This window comes from Colossoma macropomum, unplaced genomic scaffold (assembly GCF_904425465.1).
Source record: "Colossoma macropomum unplaced genomic scaffold, Colossoma_macropomum, whole genome shotgun sequence".
Lineage (NCBI taxonomy): Eukaryota > Metazoa > Chordata > Actinopteri > Characiformes > Serrasalmidae > Colossoma > Colossoma macropomum.
Window position 1 is genome coordinate 34,322,305 of NW_023494790.1, and position 15,352 is coordinate 34,337,656.

General features: G+C 41.9%; 2 protein-coding genes across 4 annotated transcripts in view; one reads left to right on the forward strand and one right to left on the reverse strand.

The window, feature by feature from the left end:
• Nucleotides 1-658: 658 nt before the first annotated feature.
• On the forward strand, nucleotides 659-9,578 carry atoh1c (atonal bHLH transcription factor 1c). Its single transcript, XM_036571646.1, has 3 exons — nucleotides 659-726; nucleotides 8,647-8,712; nucleotides 8,836-9,578. The coding sequence occupies exons 1-3, from the start codon at nucleotides 659-661 to the stop codon at nucleotides 9,494-9,496; spliced, it is 795 nt and encodes a 264-aa protein (XP_036427539.1). The 3' UTR covers nucleotides 9,497-9,578.
• A 131-nt stretch (nucleotides 9,579-9,709) lies between these two features.
• waplb (WAPL cohesin release factor b) overlaps nucleotides 9,710-15,352 on the reverse strand; it is a 59,026-nt gene continuing 53,383 nt past the window's right edge. For all 3 annotated transcript variants that reach the window (XM_036573169.1, XM_036573170.1, XM_036573168.1), the window contains exons 19-20: nucleotides 11,716-11,811; nucleotides 9,710-11,621 (exon numbers count right to left, since the gene is read on the reverse strand). In XM_036573169.1, the coding sequence (XP_036429062.1) occupies nucleotides 11,556-11,621; nucleotides 11,716-11,811 (162 nt within the window). In that variant the 3' untranslated portion in view covers nucleotides 9,710-11,555. The remainder of the gene's footprint in view (nucleotides 11,622-11,715; nucleotides 11,812-15,352) is intronic.

A 15,352-nucleotide genomic window follows, 5' to 3' on the forward strand; every position in this document is an offset into this window, starting at 1 on the left:
GTCTACAAACTTTTGGACCTATAGTGCACATTTAACAATGGCTAAGCTACAAAACAGGGTGGGCCAGCAGGCAAAGTCAGTCTACACCATCAATGGGGAACTACAAGATCCACCAAATTAGAATGATCTCATGAATATAATACTAATTGTTGCCAACTAGCTTCCATTCTTCATTAGCAACATGAGCCTTTTCATGTGAAGTGGCTTATTTGGTGGCTGTGAACAAAATATCAGCCAATTAACGGTCCCTTGTTGGAAAACGAGAAGGAGTGGGAAGGCCAACGGACACAACAAAGGGTTTCCATGAAACTGCTTAGCTCAGACCACCTACTTCTGTGGCCACTGTGGCTATAATAACTCCGAGTTTAGACTGGCTCGGCTGATGAGAAGTGCATCTGAAGTGTCCTTAAACAGAAACCAGCGTTTCTGCAGCTCTCCTACCATTTCATCCTGTGTAATTGTCTGCTAAAGGTGGGAGTCCTGCTTCAAACGCCATTTCCCATCCCTGCAAATGGACCCTTGAAAATGATAGCTTGGGTTTTTTTTGAACCTGCTGATCGCTGCCGATAAATTCACGGTGAAAAAAAAAAAACAACGGATAAACATCCAAAATGCCAATTAACCGGTGACAACATGAAATGAAAGCACTTCTCAAGCGATGCAGCTATTAGTGGAAGAGCAAGCCAGCGATTATAAGGAAGCGGCGCCTCAGAGGAAGCCAAGGAGGTAGGTAGTTACGAACGACTGACCCACGTCGGACCCTAAAAGGGCCATGGCTTCATGAAGGGAAAGTAATTATCTTCCCGGGGGGGAACGGCAGGGGGAGAAAGAAGGATGGAGTGAACCACGCCTTTCGTCTCCTGATCACTCAGGCACAAAGAGGAGATCAATCAGGAATAAATTAGGGCGAGAAGAATGAAACAATGATGGACTCCACAGGGTGCTTAAGAACAGAGAGCTGGAGCGGACACACGCGCGGGTCAGACTCGTTTAGAGACGAAGGGCACAGTCCTAGACTGTGGATCATTTTTCACCATTAATAGATTGATCTAGTGTAGGATTAGGCTTAATCTGTGTCTGGAAAAGCAGACCGTGACGCAGGGTTAGTGGATACAGATGAGGAATATCCTGCTCTTCACTTAATGACTTGTTTTACTTCACTAACCAACCCTTCCAGGAAAAGGAATGCTTCAGGAAATATGCTGCATTTCCATGGCGGTGTTGGAAAAAAAACGTTCTGTGAATCACGGTGGTCTGCGACTGACAGCGACATGAGGCCACGCAAACCTTGGCATGTTGACAGCATTACCGGTAAAAACCGGTGATTAGCAGAGAAGAGCTTTAGCAGTGTCAGCTGCTTATTTAAGGTGGAAAGGGGCAGGAGGATGTTCTGTACTCTCGTATTTTTAGCTGTATAACAGTGGATGTGCCTGGACTTCAACAATGACACATTTGGCATGCATAGCCCTCAAAAAAGTCATCTGTTTTTTTCCCACGCACACTGTTGACGACAAAAGTTTGGAAAATTTAACTCTAGGGATCGCTCCGCTTACTGGTGCAGTACGCTGCAATCGCTGCTGGTGCTGGCAGAATTTTCCATCCCTGCTCAATTGAAAACAATGGATATATAGTTAGCCACTGAATGCCTACGGCCAACATGTAAGCCCAGCATTAGTGCCGGGATTCATTAGCTAATCCACATCACAGCTTCTCTAGACATTTATTCAGAATCACATTTTTTTCCCCAAATGGCATTTGAGTAGAGGGTTTTCCATCCACCTTTTGTGTGAAAGTAAGGGTGTTTCTAATAAAGTGGCCAGTGAGATGAAGTACAAGGTGGGTGTTTCTAATAAAGTGGCCATTTAGTAGAAGTACAAAGTAGGAGTTTCTAATAAAGAGGCCAGTGAGATGAAGTACAAGGTGGATGTTCCTTATAAAGTGGCCTGTGAGCAGATGCACAAGGTGGGTGTTTCTAATAAAGTGGCCAGTTATTGAAAGCACAAGGTGGATGTTCCTTATAAAGTGGCCAGTGAGCAGATACACAAGGTAGGTGTTTCTAATAAAGTGGCCAGTGAGATGAAGTACAAGGTAGGTGTTTCTAATAAAGTGGCCAGTGAGCAGATGCACAAGGTGGGTGTTTCTAATAAAGTGGCCAGTGAGCAGATGCACCAGGCAGGTGTTTCTAATAAAGTGGCCAGTGAATAGAAGCACAAGGTGGATGTTTCTTATAAAGTGGCCAGTGAGCAGATGCACAAGGTGGGTGTTTCTAATAAAGTGGCCAGTGAGGTGAAGTACAAGGTAGGTGTTTCTAATAAAGTGGCCAGTGAGCAGATGCACCAGGCAGGTGTTTCTAATAAAGTGGCCAGTGAATAGAAGCACAAGGTGGATGTTTCTTATAAAGTGGCCAGTGAGCAGATGCACAAGGTGGGTGTTTCTAATAAAGTGGCCAGTGAGGTGAAGTACAAGGTAGGTGTTTCTAATAAAGTGGCCAGTGAGCAGATGCACCAGGCAGGTGTTTCTAATAAAGTGGCCAGTGAGATTAAGCACAAGGTGGATGTTTCTTATAAAGTGGCCAGTGATTGAAGGCACAAGGTAGGTGCTTCTAATAAAGTGGCCAGTGAGATGAAGTACAAGGTAGGTGTTTCTAATAAAGTGGCCAGTGAGCAGATGCACAGGGTAGGTGTTTCTAATAAAGTGGCCAGTGAGTGGAGGAACAACATAGGTGTTTCTAGTAGTCATTCTTTCCATATTCTATAATACATAGGTTCCCAATCCCAGTCCTGGTGACCCCATGCTCTGTACGTTCGTGTGTTTCCCCTAATCTGACCCAGCCAACAATGAGCTTGTTAATTAGAGCACAACAAAGAGCACAGTGTTAGAGTGCCAAGACTAAGAGAAGAACAGTATTTCATATGCTCTCAGTGTGCTTCTAAGTTTTTCCACTATCAGGCAGCCTGAGCTGAAAGCTTGACGGACTTTGCAACAACAAATCTAAGGGAGCCTTGACTTTCTCAAATTTTGCAAAGTCAATTGATGACTTGCAGGGAGCACCAAGCAATGACAACACACCCACCGGGTAAGACAAATGAGGACCAGCGGAGAGGTAGGCAAAGGTCAGAAAAGTCAAGCCCACCTGTGCACTGAGCTAGGGCTTTGGAGACCCTCTGATCTGTAACAAGCTTGAATGATTACGGACCAGTGGATAAAACAAGTGCAGCAGCATGTCGATTTGCAATCAGTTGGAAGAGAGAAAGAGGAAAAAAAAACAAAACAAAAAAGGAAGACTGGTGAAAAAAAAACAAAAAAACGATTAAGGCAAAACTGTAAGAAACAAAATGCTATGAGTTAGAGAAAAGCGGCACAAATCGGATTATTCCTTATTTGATCTATTTTAATCTATTTGTAAAAGTCTGAGATCCGTTTAATTACACGCTCTTCTCAAAAATGAAAGACACGCCAAAAAGTAATTCAAATTCAGTAATAGCTTTTGTACTTGCTGGAATTGTTTGTTTACCGCTATTTGTAGAGATTTATTGTCAGCGTCTTCATTTGCATCACATTGGCAAATGGATGAAACCAGAGCTGGTAAAGTAAACAGCAGGCGGCTGAACTGAAGTGTGTTGGAACATTAAACATACTAAAACTTCTCCCGTGTCAACCCCACTGGGACTGAAACTTCGGGGGAAAAGCACCAAGGGACCCTGAGCTCTATAATAGGTCACTCAGGGATCAGGCACTAGAAAGAAAATGAGGCAATAAAGAGCAAGTGTTCGAAAGGTTCACAAATGCCAGGCTGTTTTGTTCTCACTGGTGAGGTGGACAGAAGAATGAGAGCAGGCAGAGCATGCCAGAAGGGTTCTAGCTCCAGTCCTGGACAAATAACAAACAGCAAATGAGCCGAATCAGGTGCGTGTGAGCTGGGGAATCACCGAAATGCTGGACACCAGTCCTCAAGGACCAGAGATAGGCCCTATCCCATTTATTATTTTTACCCCTACCCCTGTTTTTGAGTGTCACCCTAACCCCTTGGAACTGAGTTACAGGTGTAGTGGTTGAAATCTTCCTCTATGAAATTGGACCCTTAAATAAAAAGAGCATCACTTCATTAACAGCTACTAGCGCTGCTCTGTAGGCGACCCTGCCAATCTGCAGTAACAGCAGAGGAGGGTAAAGTTCAGCTCCTCACTGCTGGGCTTTAGTTTACATTTAGGGCATCATATGATTTCAAAGAGGGGGGCAATTATTTATTATCACCCACCACTAATTCTTCAGTGAATGAAGCTGAAGTTAGATATTCACCAGATTCTTGTTTGAATTTTCCCGTTCCACCTTAAATGGAGCAGCAGTTACATTCTGGCACTTCAGGCGTCAGAACTAATGGACTATTTAAGGTGGAACGGGAAAGTTAGCTAGCTAGCTACTGAGAAATTAGCATGCTATTAGCGATTTTTAATGCTTGTTATGAAGAAAAGGACCATAATACATTGGAATGACATTAAACTAAGATAATACAGTGGTTATCGTATTTTTTAACTGAGAAAATTCTCACTTTTGTGGGTTTATTTGGTCGCTAGCGCAGCCGTCTTGCCGGTTTTTCTTTTTTTCTCATAACACTCTGTTTGGAGTCTCTGAAAACCTCCGTTTGGAGGGCCATGTAGCCCTAATACTTCACCCTACCCCTCTATCTCAACTAAAATTGGGACACCCTAACCCTAGACATGAATGCGCAAAACAGAGGGCTAAGGGCTCAGTGGTAGGGGCGAGGGGTGAAATGGGATTGGGTCTTAGACACCCTTGGTTTAAAGCCTACAAATAAACAGAGATTTGACAGACTAATGCCATACGACTGACTCTGCATTTGGTTCTTCACACTTCCGTATGATGTGGAAACAAGCAGATTTGAGCTCAAATGATGAATCAGCGTCAGTGTTAAAGCTCCAGCCTACCAGCACCTCATTTACCTATCATTTACATAATCCATGCAAAAAACTGCAGCATTAAGCGGCTCGTGAGCCAACGGATGTGCTCGTAGATGGAGTTTGAGGTCGAGCAGTGAGTGCTACTGACCAAACTTTATGGTGTTAACCCCTTAAAAGGCCTGGGCCTGCTGGATGGCCCAAAGTTTTATTACACACATCTACCACCTAAGAATAGCTCAACTAGTTTGCACTGAAGTCCCTGTACACTCTCTAAACTGTCACTGGGGCAGTCCCCCTCTTGTCACTGGGGTGGTACCCTCAAGGGTACATCTCAGTACCTTTAGTCAGGGAACATAACTGAACCATAATCCACTGAAATCATATTTTCTAAGTTGTATTGACTCCACACACCCCGTCTCGTCTCCAGGCTTTTATTTTACTGTTCTGTTTTAAAATAATAGATTATGAAAAGTACAAATATGCACCTTTCCTCTGGGAAAAACTTATTTGAGGTACATGATTAGACCTTAAAACCACTGCTGTACCTTTGAGGGAACATTTACATTGTTTGTACCTTGATAAATGAAAAATGTACCTGCACAGTATCTTTATTTGTAACAGTGTATTTACTGAATATTAAGCCATAGTATGTAATAAGCCTGGGATTTTAAGGGGTTAAAATAACAAAACAACAAAAACAAAAGTAGGCATGTCTACCAGCAGCTGCCTGGCAAGAGTTTTGAGTTCTATATAGAACCATTTCATGCCTAAATGGTTCTTTGCATGGTGAAATAGTTCAATGGAGAATGTGTTATATTTGTTTCTATATAGCAACAAAAAGGGTTCTATTTTCTATATAGAATCATATACATCAATCTGAAGAACCATTTCACCATGCAAAGAACCATTTTTCATTCTTCTTTAAGTATGAAATGGTCCAATACAGAACTTGTGGTTCTGAATGGAAGGACTGCCTTTACTAAAGAACCCTTGAAGAGCCACCTTTTATAAGTGTGTAGCTGTAAGACACCTGGATTCAATCGTTAGCTAATGTAGTTAATAGCTTGCTGGTCATGTCTTTGCAGCGGTGGTCCTAGCAAACTGAGCTACACACCTTATGCAATCTGACAAATTTAGGCTAATGAATGGGAACTTGGCTTTCGATTAGCAGCTGATTATTAACTCGACAGTTTTGCCAAATTGCATGGAAAAAACAGCTTAGTCCACCATGTATGCTATGCTAGTCTAAGCTGTTATATGCTGGTTTAGCTGGACACCCAGCATGGTCATGATGGTTGACCAGTATATCAGCATCCAACCACAACATATTGTTGCTGTCCAAAAAAACAAACAAACAAAAAGTCTCTCCAAAATGGAAACTTTACAGGACAAAGCAAAAACGTTCTTTCCTGTTAATGTAAGTTCATGTAAGGAGATTTTATTCGAAGCAATTGGAGCATTTCTATTGGTTCTTTCCTCATGAACTTTTTCCAATCAATGTAAAGGGGGCAGTCATGGGCTGGAGGTTAGGGAGCCAGCCCTGGGACTGGAAGGTCGCCGATTCAATACACTGAGTCGACAGTACATGACTGAAGTGCCCTTGAGTAAGGCACCTAACCCCCAACTGCTTCCTGGGGCGCCGTGGATAGGGCTGCCTACTGCTTAGGGCAAGTGTGCTCACTGCCCCCTAGTGTGTGTGCATTCACTAGTGTGTATGTGGTGTTTCACTGCACAGATGGGTTAAATGCGGAGGTGAAATTTCCCAGTTGTGGGACTAAAAGGGTCACTTAACTAAAGGGCAGCTTCTGTGCTCAAAGGATGTAGAAAAATTGAAAAAAATGGTTGATGATGAAAGATGTTTTCTTTCTGGACAGTGATGATGCTGGTTTTTCTAGCAGGCAATATGGATTTTGGTAGTGTGGAATAATTTATCAGGAAAAGTCAAGAACTACATATGAAATTCTCCCAAAATGAAGACATCTGGCACATTCCTGCAGTAGCCAAGAAGTACAGACACCTTAAAAAGATGAACAACTGTAGGCCTCCGCTACACCCCTGAAAGTTACAGATGGGTGTAAATGGTATACATTACTATTTACAACAGGGTGCAAATAGCATCCGCCGCACTTTTCTCGCCACCATAAAAATAGAAAATAGAGATGCTTAACGTCTTTGTATCACAAAGCAATAACAATAAACATTACTTGATAACTGCTTCTGTTATGATTTACTGATTTGAAAGTCCAACTTTAGCCAAGCAGGTCGCTGATGCTTGGCCAAAAATAAATTCTGAGTTCCATGTGTCGCATTTCTTCGCTGTTATTTTATTGCCCATAAAAGTCAGATGTCAAAACAGGATATTTACTGACCTGCTTTGCTCTGATGTTGAATTCCCTCATTTGGTGTGCAACATCGTAAAAACTTTATTTTTTAAGATTACCACCAGCAGCACACTGAAACAGGGTTCACCTGGAACTTTTTCGCAGACCCTGGTTCTATGGGTTCACACCTGTCAAAATGGACCAAACTAAAGAAAAGCTTGGGTAGGTCTTCTCCAAATGAGGTACACCCTATAGTATAGTTGATGTAAAGTACCTATAGACTGTTTTCCTTCAAAGCAAGATTAGCAATGTGTTAAACAAAGAGAACTATGGGAACTCAAATCAGATACCTGTAGGTTCAAAGTGGGCCCAGTATTTCAGAGTAGTTCCAACTACTACTACTACTGAACAACTGAGCATCACTTCACTTCTTAGTAGTTGTTTGGTCCTTTAGGACACTGCCATCTCTAGTAAACTTGCTCTACCATGCCACTCTAAATCAACGCACTTTTGAACTCAAAAACTGGCGCAATCTTGGAGCCCAATGCTGCTTCCACCTGTTGCTGATTCCTTTTTTATTCTTAAAGCCATAGTTCGGCAAAAATAATCACTTCCGCACCTTTCCCCTTACCCCAAATGTTTTGCATCTTAAGTTTGTTCTAGCACTAGAACACACAGGCTAAGGTCATTATGTGTTAGGAACTAAAGCAGCAAAGCATCCAGGCTAAGGGGAAAAATGCATAAATTTGATTTCTCGCAAACTACAACCAAGTTCAGACACATTAAATCATGACAGCAAGTCAGGCTCTGTCATCGTGCATGATAACAATAACTATGCCCGGTGGGTTTGGCCCGGGCTCGCAGCGCACTGCGGTCTTGCTGGCATGCTTTGAAAGGAAGCACTTTCTCCACTTCATCCCCTGTCACTAATCCTCCGGCGAGTGAAAATTTGGTTTCATTTCGGCTGGTTTCGCTCTGACAGGCACACATCCACCCCTCATCTAGCCATCCGGGCCCTTTGCCCCAAGAGACGGTTCATTAGGTTTAATAAGCGAAGTGTGCCAGCGCTGTCCAGGCGCAACACGTGGTAAAGGCTCCCTCCCCCCACCTTCGCCCCACATGCCAGAATCAAATATTCTTTTGTTTATCGGGCGTATTAGAGACTGTGGAGTGGGGATGCTCTTGATGTAATTGGATGAAAGTGTGCGGAGTGCATAATTGGATTAGGCCAAGCACACTGCTGCCTGTCCACTGCGACTGAATGAACTCTTCTTTCGGGACTGCCTTCGATGCAAGACTGCATTGTCTTCCGCAGAGCGGGCAAACAATTTTGTACCATTCATTTGGTCACTTACCAGTCCATTCTCTTAACCCCTGACTTGTTTTAAGGTTTTAACTTCTTTCAGGTTGCGAGGTTTCCACCCTCAGCCGCGGGGGACCGCAGCGTTTGGCCGCGTCCAGTGCTCGCTGAGGTGCACCTAATCCACTTTTGATGAGCTCGGTTCATGCACTCCCCGCAGTCATTATCAAAGGGACTCTTCATCTCTATTCACATCTGCCCGCACACGACCCTCGGCACCACGCCCCCCTTGCAGCCCCACACATGGACGGGGCTTGGCAATAAATACCGCCTCTGCACCCAAAAGAGCTCAAGAAGAGATGTTGAAAGCCTCTGGGGAAAGCGTGATGCCTCATAACAGCTCTTACGGGACGCTCTTGCTGAGGGACGGTGACCCTCAGCACCGGTGGGAACGTGAGGAGGACCAGACGCTGTTGTGCAGTGGTTGGACGGAGGATGGGCTGGAGGTTAGGGCTCGATGCGAGGCTGCCGAGCAGGACCAGTGCGCCTTGGCCAGGGCACGCAGGCGGCGGAGGCTGGCGGCCAATGCACGGGAGCGCAGGAGGATGCTGGGCCTGAACGTGGCTTTCGACAGGCTCAGGAGTGTCATCCCCAACGTGGAGAGCGCCAGGAAGCTGTCCAAGTCGGAGACACTCCAGATGGCGCAGATCTACATTAGCACGCTGAGTGAGCTGCTGCAAGGTGAGGAGCATGGACACTGGCGCATCACAGCACAAAGGGAGCATGCAGGACAGCGGCAGGCCACAGCGGTACCAGGTCCGAAAACAGAGCAGAGCACCGAACAGGACGCCGCACACCAGGACAGTCTGCGGGAACACGCTGCAGGTACTGTCCGGCTGAACACGGACAGGAAAGCCATCATGCACTGCTGGGAAAGGAGCAACGGTGCCAAGTAACAAGTCCAGAGCATATGCTATTTTTGTTTAAATGTAGGCTATATTTTTGCACTTTGTTAGTGATAATTTAATGATGGTGAAATGATCAAGCCATGAATCATAAAGACTAAATAAAATGTTTTTTAAAAACAAAAAAAAAAACAAAGAAAACTAGATGACTCGTGTTGAACTCGCCGCAGTGATTTCCGAGAAAACGAGCAAACGGCAGTGAGATGTATTGAAAGTAGCAATTTTTATTTGAGTTAAAATTATGTACAAGTAACCAAAGACATCATTTCTGAAATTGGTACAAAGTTCAGGTTCCTGCAGATGCCTCTTTAAATTTCACCTCAAACACAACTGAGAAAAATGCTGTATAAAATAAAAATAAGATCGGATTCTGAAAAGTAGTCTATCGTTCTAGATTTCCAATAGCCAATATTTACAGGAATATGTACATTTGTGTGGTTCCATTCATTTCCAGAACTTGTGAGTTTGAAAAACCATTGGGATGTTTAGCATGTTTGATACAGCCCTGACAGGAAACATACACGCACATATGCACAATGACATTGTTTCTGGACACAGCCCGTGGACCAACGGAACAGTCTGCAGCAGGCGACAAACAGAAAAACAACAAAAAGATATTTTGGAAAAACACATCAAAAGAAGGTAAATTAGAAATAAAGATTTTGAATGCCTTACTGTACATCAATTTCAAATTTCATCAAAAGGGACACTTTAATGGATGAGGAATATGCATTGTGGGTATGGCTAACAAAGAAGAGCAAAATTTTAAATAAAAGTTACGGTGAACTCATAGCTTGTTGAAAATGGCATCAATGAAGCTTATCTTTGAAGGATATCTTTGTAGGAGCTAACTCTGAATACGATGTAAAAAACCCAAAAAGTACGCATTTACATTTCAGATGTGTTTAAAAAACTGGCCTATGAAAAGAGGACACAAACAGCTTTATGACAACATTTCATAAAGCATGCTTAGCCCTGTCAGAATAAATTATTAATTAAGAAACAAAAAAAGGTATACCAACAAAAACTTCAGCTGAGCACGTTGCAAGACTGACGTGGGCTTGTGTTCACTGAACTACATGAGAATACAGAAAGCTGGAGGGTTAAGGTAACCATGCTTAGCTTGGATCAGGTCTGTCATGGCAGTACGCTGCATGATTTAACTGCTAGAGTCAGTTTCTCAGTGACTTTCCGAAGATTAAAATGTCCAAGATTAGGAATGACGTCTTTTAGCCCATTTCCACATTGTAAGGCTGTTAAAAAAGCCCATCCCTTCCCTCTGTTTAGCCCACTCAACGAGCAGAGAAATAATTTATTCACCGTGAGACATCAGAATCCCTAAACAGGGTGGGATCACAGAGGAAAAATCAGTGTGGACTTGAAGGCCACAGCATTCAGCATTACATAAAAAATCTCAGATTCAGTCTCGGAACCAACCAGGTTGGCGCCCTCCGCTTTTAAAATTCAAAGAGGGAAAATGGGGCAAAACCTCCGCTATTCGCAAGTCTGAGCGGTGCTCGATCAAAGCCATCCATCGTCTGTGGCGCCACGGTGCACTGACAGTGAAAGTTATTGATCGTGGGGGTTAAAGAAAAACAGATCTTTACTAAAGCGACCCAGCATAGCACAGTAGCATTCTTGCAGGGCACAATGAGAAAATGGGATTTTTTGAGAAGCGAGGAGAGAATTCTGATAGTCTTTCCCTGCTGTACTGCTGTCAATTTATGATTAAAAAGCAAAACATAAAAATGAAAAAAGAAAAAAAAAACTGAAGGAACAGAAGCCCGTTTGACCCGCGCTGAAAAACTGCTAAGAAACAACAAACAAATGTTCCTCTGAGATTGATTCAAAATGTTTCACCCCACAGTACCGGTGGGACATGACCGCCATCTCAAAGCGCAGCAAGGGGTCTTTAGGAGGAGGACCGGGAAAGAGGTGACTAAAGACGTCATGGTGCTGGTGGTCTCAGGGGTTGCTCTCTGCATCGCGTTCTGCAAGGCGTGTATGTGTGTCCGTGTTTATGTGAGAAAAGGTGCGCTCTGCTGATGCATTAGCAGTGCTCCAGATAATCGATGACCCGAGAGATGGACTTCTGCCCCGTCGTGCCAATGTCACACTGCAAGTAAAACAAATTCAAAATCAGCCATTACATATTCGCAAATACCACAACACTACAACTGCAAACACACAAACACTAACACCATACTTACTGTGAGGTTCATGAAATTCAGGAACTTCTTCAGCATTTCCGTCATTATGGAGAAATCCCCTTTTGGAAGGTTTTCCCGCACAGTACTAACATTCATCTAAGAGAGAAAGACACCAATAACACATCAGTCTACAGCAGTATCAACACAAAATACAGCTAGGACTGCACAGCCAGCAGATTATACTAATTTACACTTCACAAACTCTGAACTGTTGTTTCAATAAATTGAAGAAACATGGTCATAGCTGATGCAGGCTGAACTCTGAACTCTGTAGAAATTGTATGTTAGCAAACACAAGCCATGCAAATAATTCAAATGTCACAAATATATACAAATAATACTTTTCTTCCAGTGCTGTACAACAAAACACAGTGTGTGTACATGCACTCAATAATCCGTTCATAATCGGATTTCCAATAATTCAATTCAGTTATCCAATAATTCAAATGGTCATGCAAACATCATACTCCAATCTAGAAATCTGATTAAGAAATCTGATAAAAAGAGCTGGATTTTAGCTCAGTAATCAGATTTCTCAGTGCATGTAAACTCTTACTCTGATTTCTTTCAGATTTCTGTGAGTTTATTGGCTGGTTGCAAAGCAGAAATCTGATTACTGACTGACTCATATTTTCCATTTATCTGATTACTCAAGTGCATGTAAAAGTGTTGACTGGATTACTGCCAAAATCTGATGATCTGCAGTTATCGGATTATTGAGTGCATGTAAACGCACTCATTCTCTACATCACTTTAGTAAAACCACCAAGAAATACGGAAAGTGTTTAGAGGCAAAAATAATGACTCAAGATCTGCAGCAAGCATCCTTTATCTGTTTATCATCTGAAATCTATTTTTTTTAATTAAACTAGTACCTGCTGTTAACTGGACACGAAAGCAAAAACACAATCAGTTATAAGAATTTTTCTACTCAGCAAATTTTAGCAATTTATTGCATTTATTTTTCACCAGCAGAAGGTTTATCCACCCCAAGGGAGCATATAAACTATTACGCAAAATTTGGAAAATCTATTCAATATCTGCTGTTTCCAAGTACTGACTCACTATAAAACACACTGATGGAAACTTAGCTGAAGTCTTGTAAATATCCCATTTTAAGACCATGGTCACTACAAAGCCTGTCAAAAATTAGCTAATAATTAACTGTGATTAGTCACATTTGTCTTAGTTGCTGACCCTAAAAAAAAAGTTTGTACACTTCAAAAACGGTGCAGTTTATTTATAGATACATAAACGAACAAAAACTCAGCATTAATATGAATCTGAACATGAAAATCACATTCCAGAGTAAACACAGTTTCCTATTGTCATCACGGATGTCTAGGAACAGCATGTGGCTGCATGTTCCAACCACTGAGTGTATATATCATACATGCCATATATACAGTCTATGGTTCAACTGCTCTGTAATTGCAGCCTCTTGTTCTCATTCATACAGCTCATAGAGTCTTGTTATAGCGGAGGCTCTCAAGAGTAACTAGAGCTACTGTCCACTTTACTGGTGCTTTTGTTGGTGTGCTGCTTGATAATTTACGCATAGCTCTTCCACAAGCACAGTCCAGTGTATCACTTTAAACTCATTTAAAAGGTGTATCTGAATTAAACGGCTAGAATGTTGGATGGCATGACGGGTCAAACGAGGGGAAAAAAAAAAAGGTTAAATGATTGTGATGTTAACAATTTAGCGTTTTAACAAGTTATGAACATGCTAACTTTAACAACTCTACTCAAAACTGGTTTGTTTTTGTTCTCACTATCCTCAACTGCCAGTTGTAGCAATTCCTCACTGAGGCTCTCAAAGAGAGACTCAAGCCTGGACTGTGGCCATCACTGCTATAAAAACCAGGCGGAGGCCATTCTAATGCACTGGCACTTAAGCCAACAGAAGCGAAAGGCCCAATAAAAACAGGTCTGTTTCCAAAACCCATCGGGATGATACCGGCTCCAGATGTCAGCCACACACAGAGAAGTGTGGGCGCAAAAAGTGAGAGAGGGAGGGAGAGAGAGAAAGAGATGCCTGCCTCAAGTGCCGTGACCCTGAAATTAACGTCCACTGCAAATGCTGGCACTGTCAGACACATCCCAGTCTGACTCTGCTCTAATGGACCTGCCTTCTTAAGACCGCAATTAAGACCCAACAATACTCCCCCAACACTCGGCTACAAAGGAAAACAAGAGCCTCTCAATAATGGTTATCTGTCACAGGCTTCAAGGCACCTTTGTTCTTCAGAGTCTAACTTTAACGACTGTCAAAATAGATATCGTGGGGTACAGAACTTGGCAGCTTTGGAGAACACGTCCACGCACAACATGATCCGATAAGAGCTGCAGGAACGCAAAGTGCCCTAGAGCAGTTAAGAACTACTTTTGTTTTTTGTGATGTTTCTTGCAGTTCTACAAGCACGCTAGTTCCTAGAGAACAATGTCTCTGAATTAAGAGGAACTGAAGGGCAGCTACTGATGTCTGTGTGTACTTACATTCCTATTCTTGCAACCAGTACAGCAATATCCATAGAAAAAACAGTGCTGTGCAAAAGTTTTACACATTAAGAAAATAATATCTAACTATTTACATTTAATAAACATTTATTTGTTAAAAAAACAAACTAATAAATGCATATAAACAAATAAAAAAAACAGCGATTTGCTGAGATTGAATGTGTTGGTTTATCCATTTCCAAAGTACATCCAATACTTACTTTATCTAATCAATCTTTCATTAAATGAAATCAGTGGCTCCTGATGGAATTTAACGAATCCATACAATAAGCTGGAGTGCAGCGAGAAGTGAGGAACCAAATCTGTGCTTCTGACTAACTAACTTTTACTTATTTATTTATTTCTTTATTTACTACAAACAAAACACAGTTACTGCCAAGATAAATAGTTTTAAACTTTCAATTTTCTTGATTGAGTATGACTTCTGGGACAGAACTATACACAGATAAATAAACTTGTGAAGGGCTTTTGGCTAATCCTCACCGAGTCGTCTTTAACTCTGCCCGGATACCCCGTTTGCGAAAGTTTACTGTTAACTCTTATAACCCCAGGGTTATAAGATTTCTGCATGATTTTTTGGAATTTGTCAATTACAATTACAAAGCATTCACATATAATGTGAAACATGTCACACCTGTCATGTTTTATTTTCCTAAGACCCTGGGCTACTCAGATAGGTCATTTTTCGACATGTAAATGCTAAAAGATTTTGGAATCTTTTTGAATTTGACCATTTTTAAATTAAACATTTACTTCGGGCCTCCCATTTCTTAAAAACTTCTGCATTTAGAAGGGAAAAAAAAAAAGCTCAGACATCTTTTCAGAAAAGTGTCACATGAAAATGTATAAATTATGATGGTTCATTTTGTGGCTGATTAAAAAAAAATTGTTTTTAAATTGATTTTCTCTTCTCTTGGATCCATGTTGAGTTGCTAAAACTCAGACAGCAAGGCAGGCCTTGGAATTTTATTCAGGGCCAAGATAAGCACTTCAGAAAAAAAAAATTTCAGATTCTTCTGACTTGGATATTTACCATCAGCTGGTTACAATATCTGAAATCAAAGGAAACTGAAATATAAAGCTGAATTTTTATTTGTTTATTCATTATAATTTGTCT

Excerpts from the sequence above, each read along its gene's own strand:
- atoh1c (XM_036571646.1), top strand. The coding sequence starts at position 659 with ATGCAGCTATTAGTGGAAGAGCAAGCCAGCGATTATAAGGAAGCGGCG. Across the intron at positions 727-8,646 it reads CCTCAGAGGAAGCCAAGGAG|GTTGCGAGGTTTCCACCCTC; the intron begins GTAGGTAGTTAC and ends AACTTCTTTCAG. Across the intron at positions 8,713-8,835 it reads CGCGTCCAGTGCTCGCTGAG|CCCCACACATGGACGGGGCT; the intron begins GTGCACCTAATC and ends CCCCCCTTGCAG.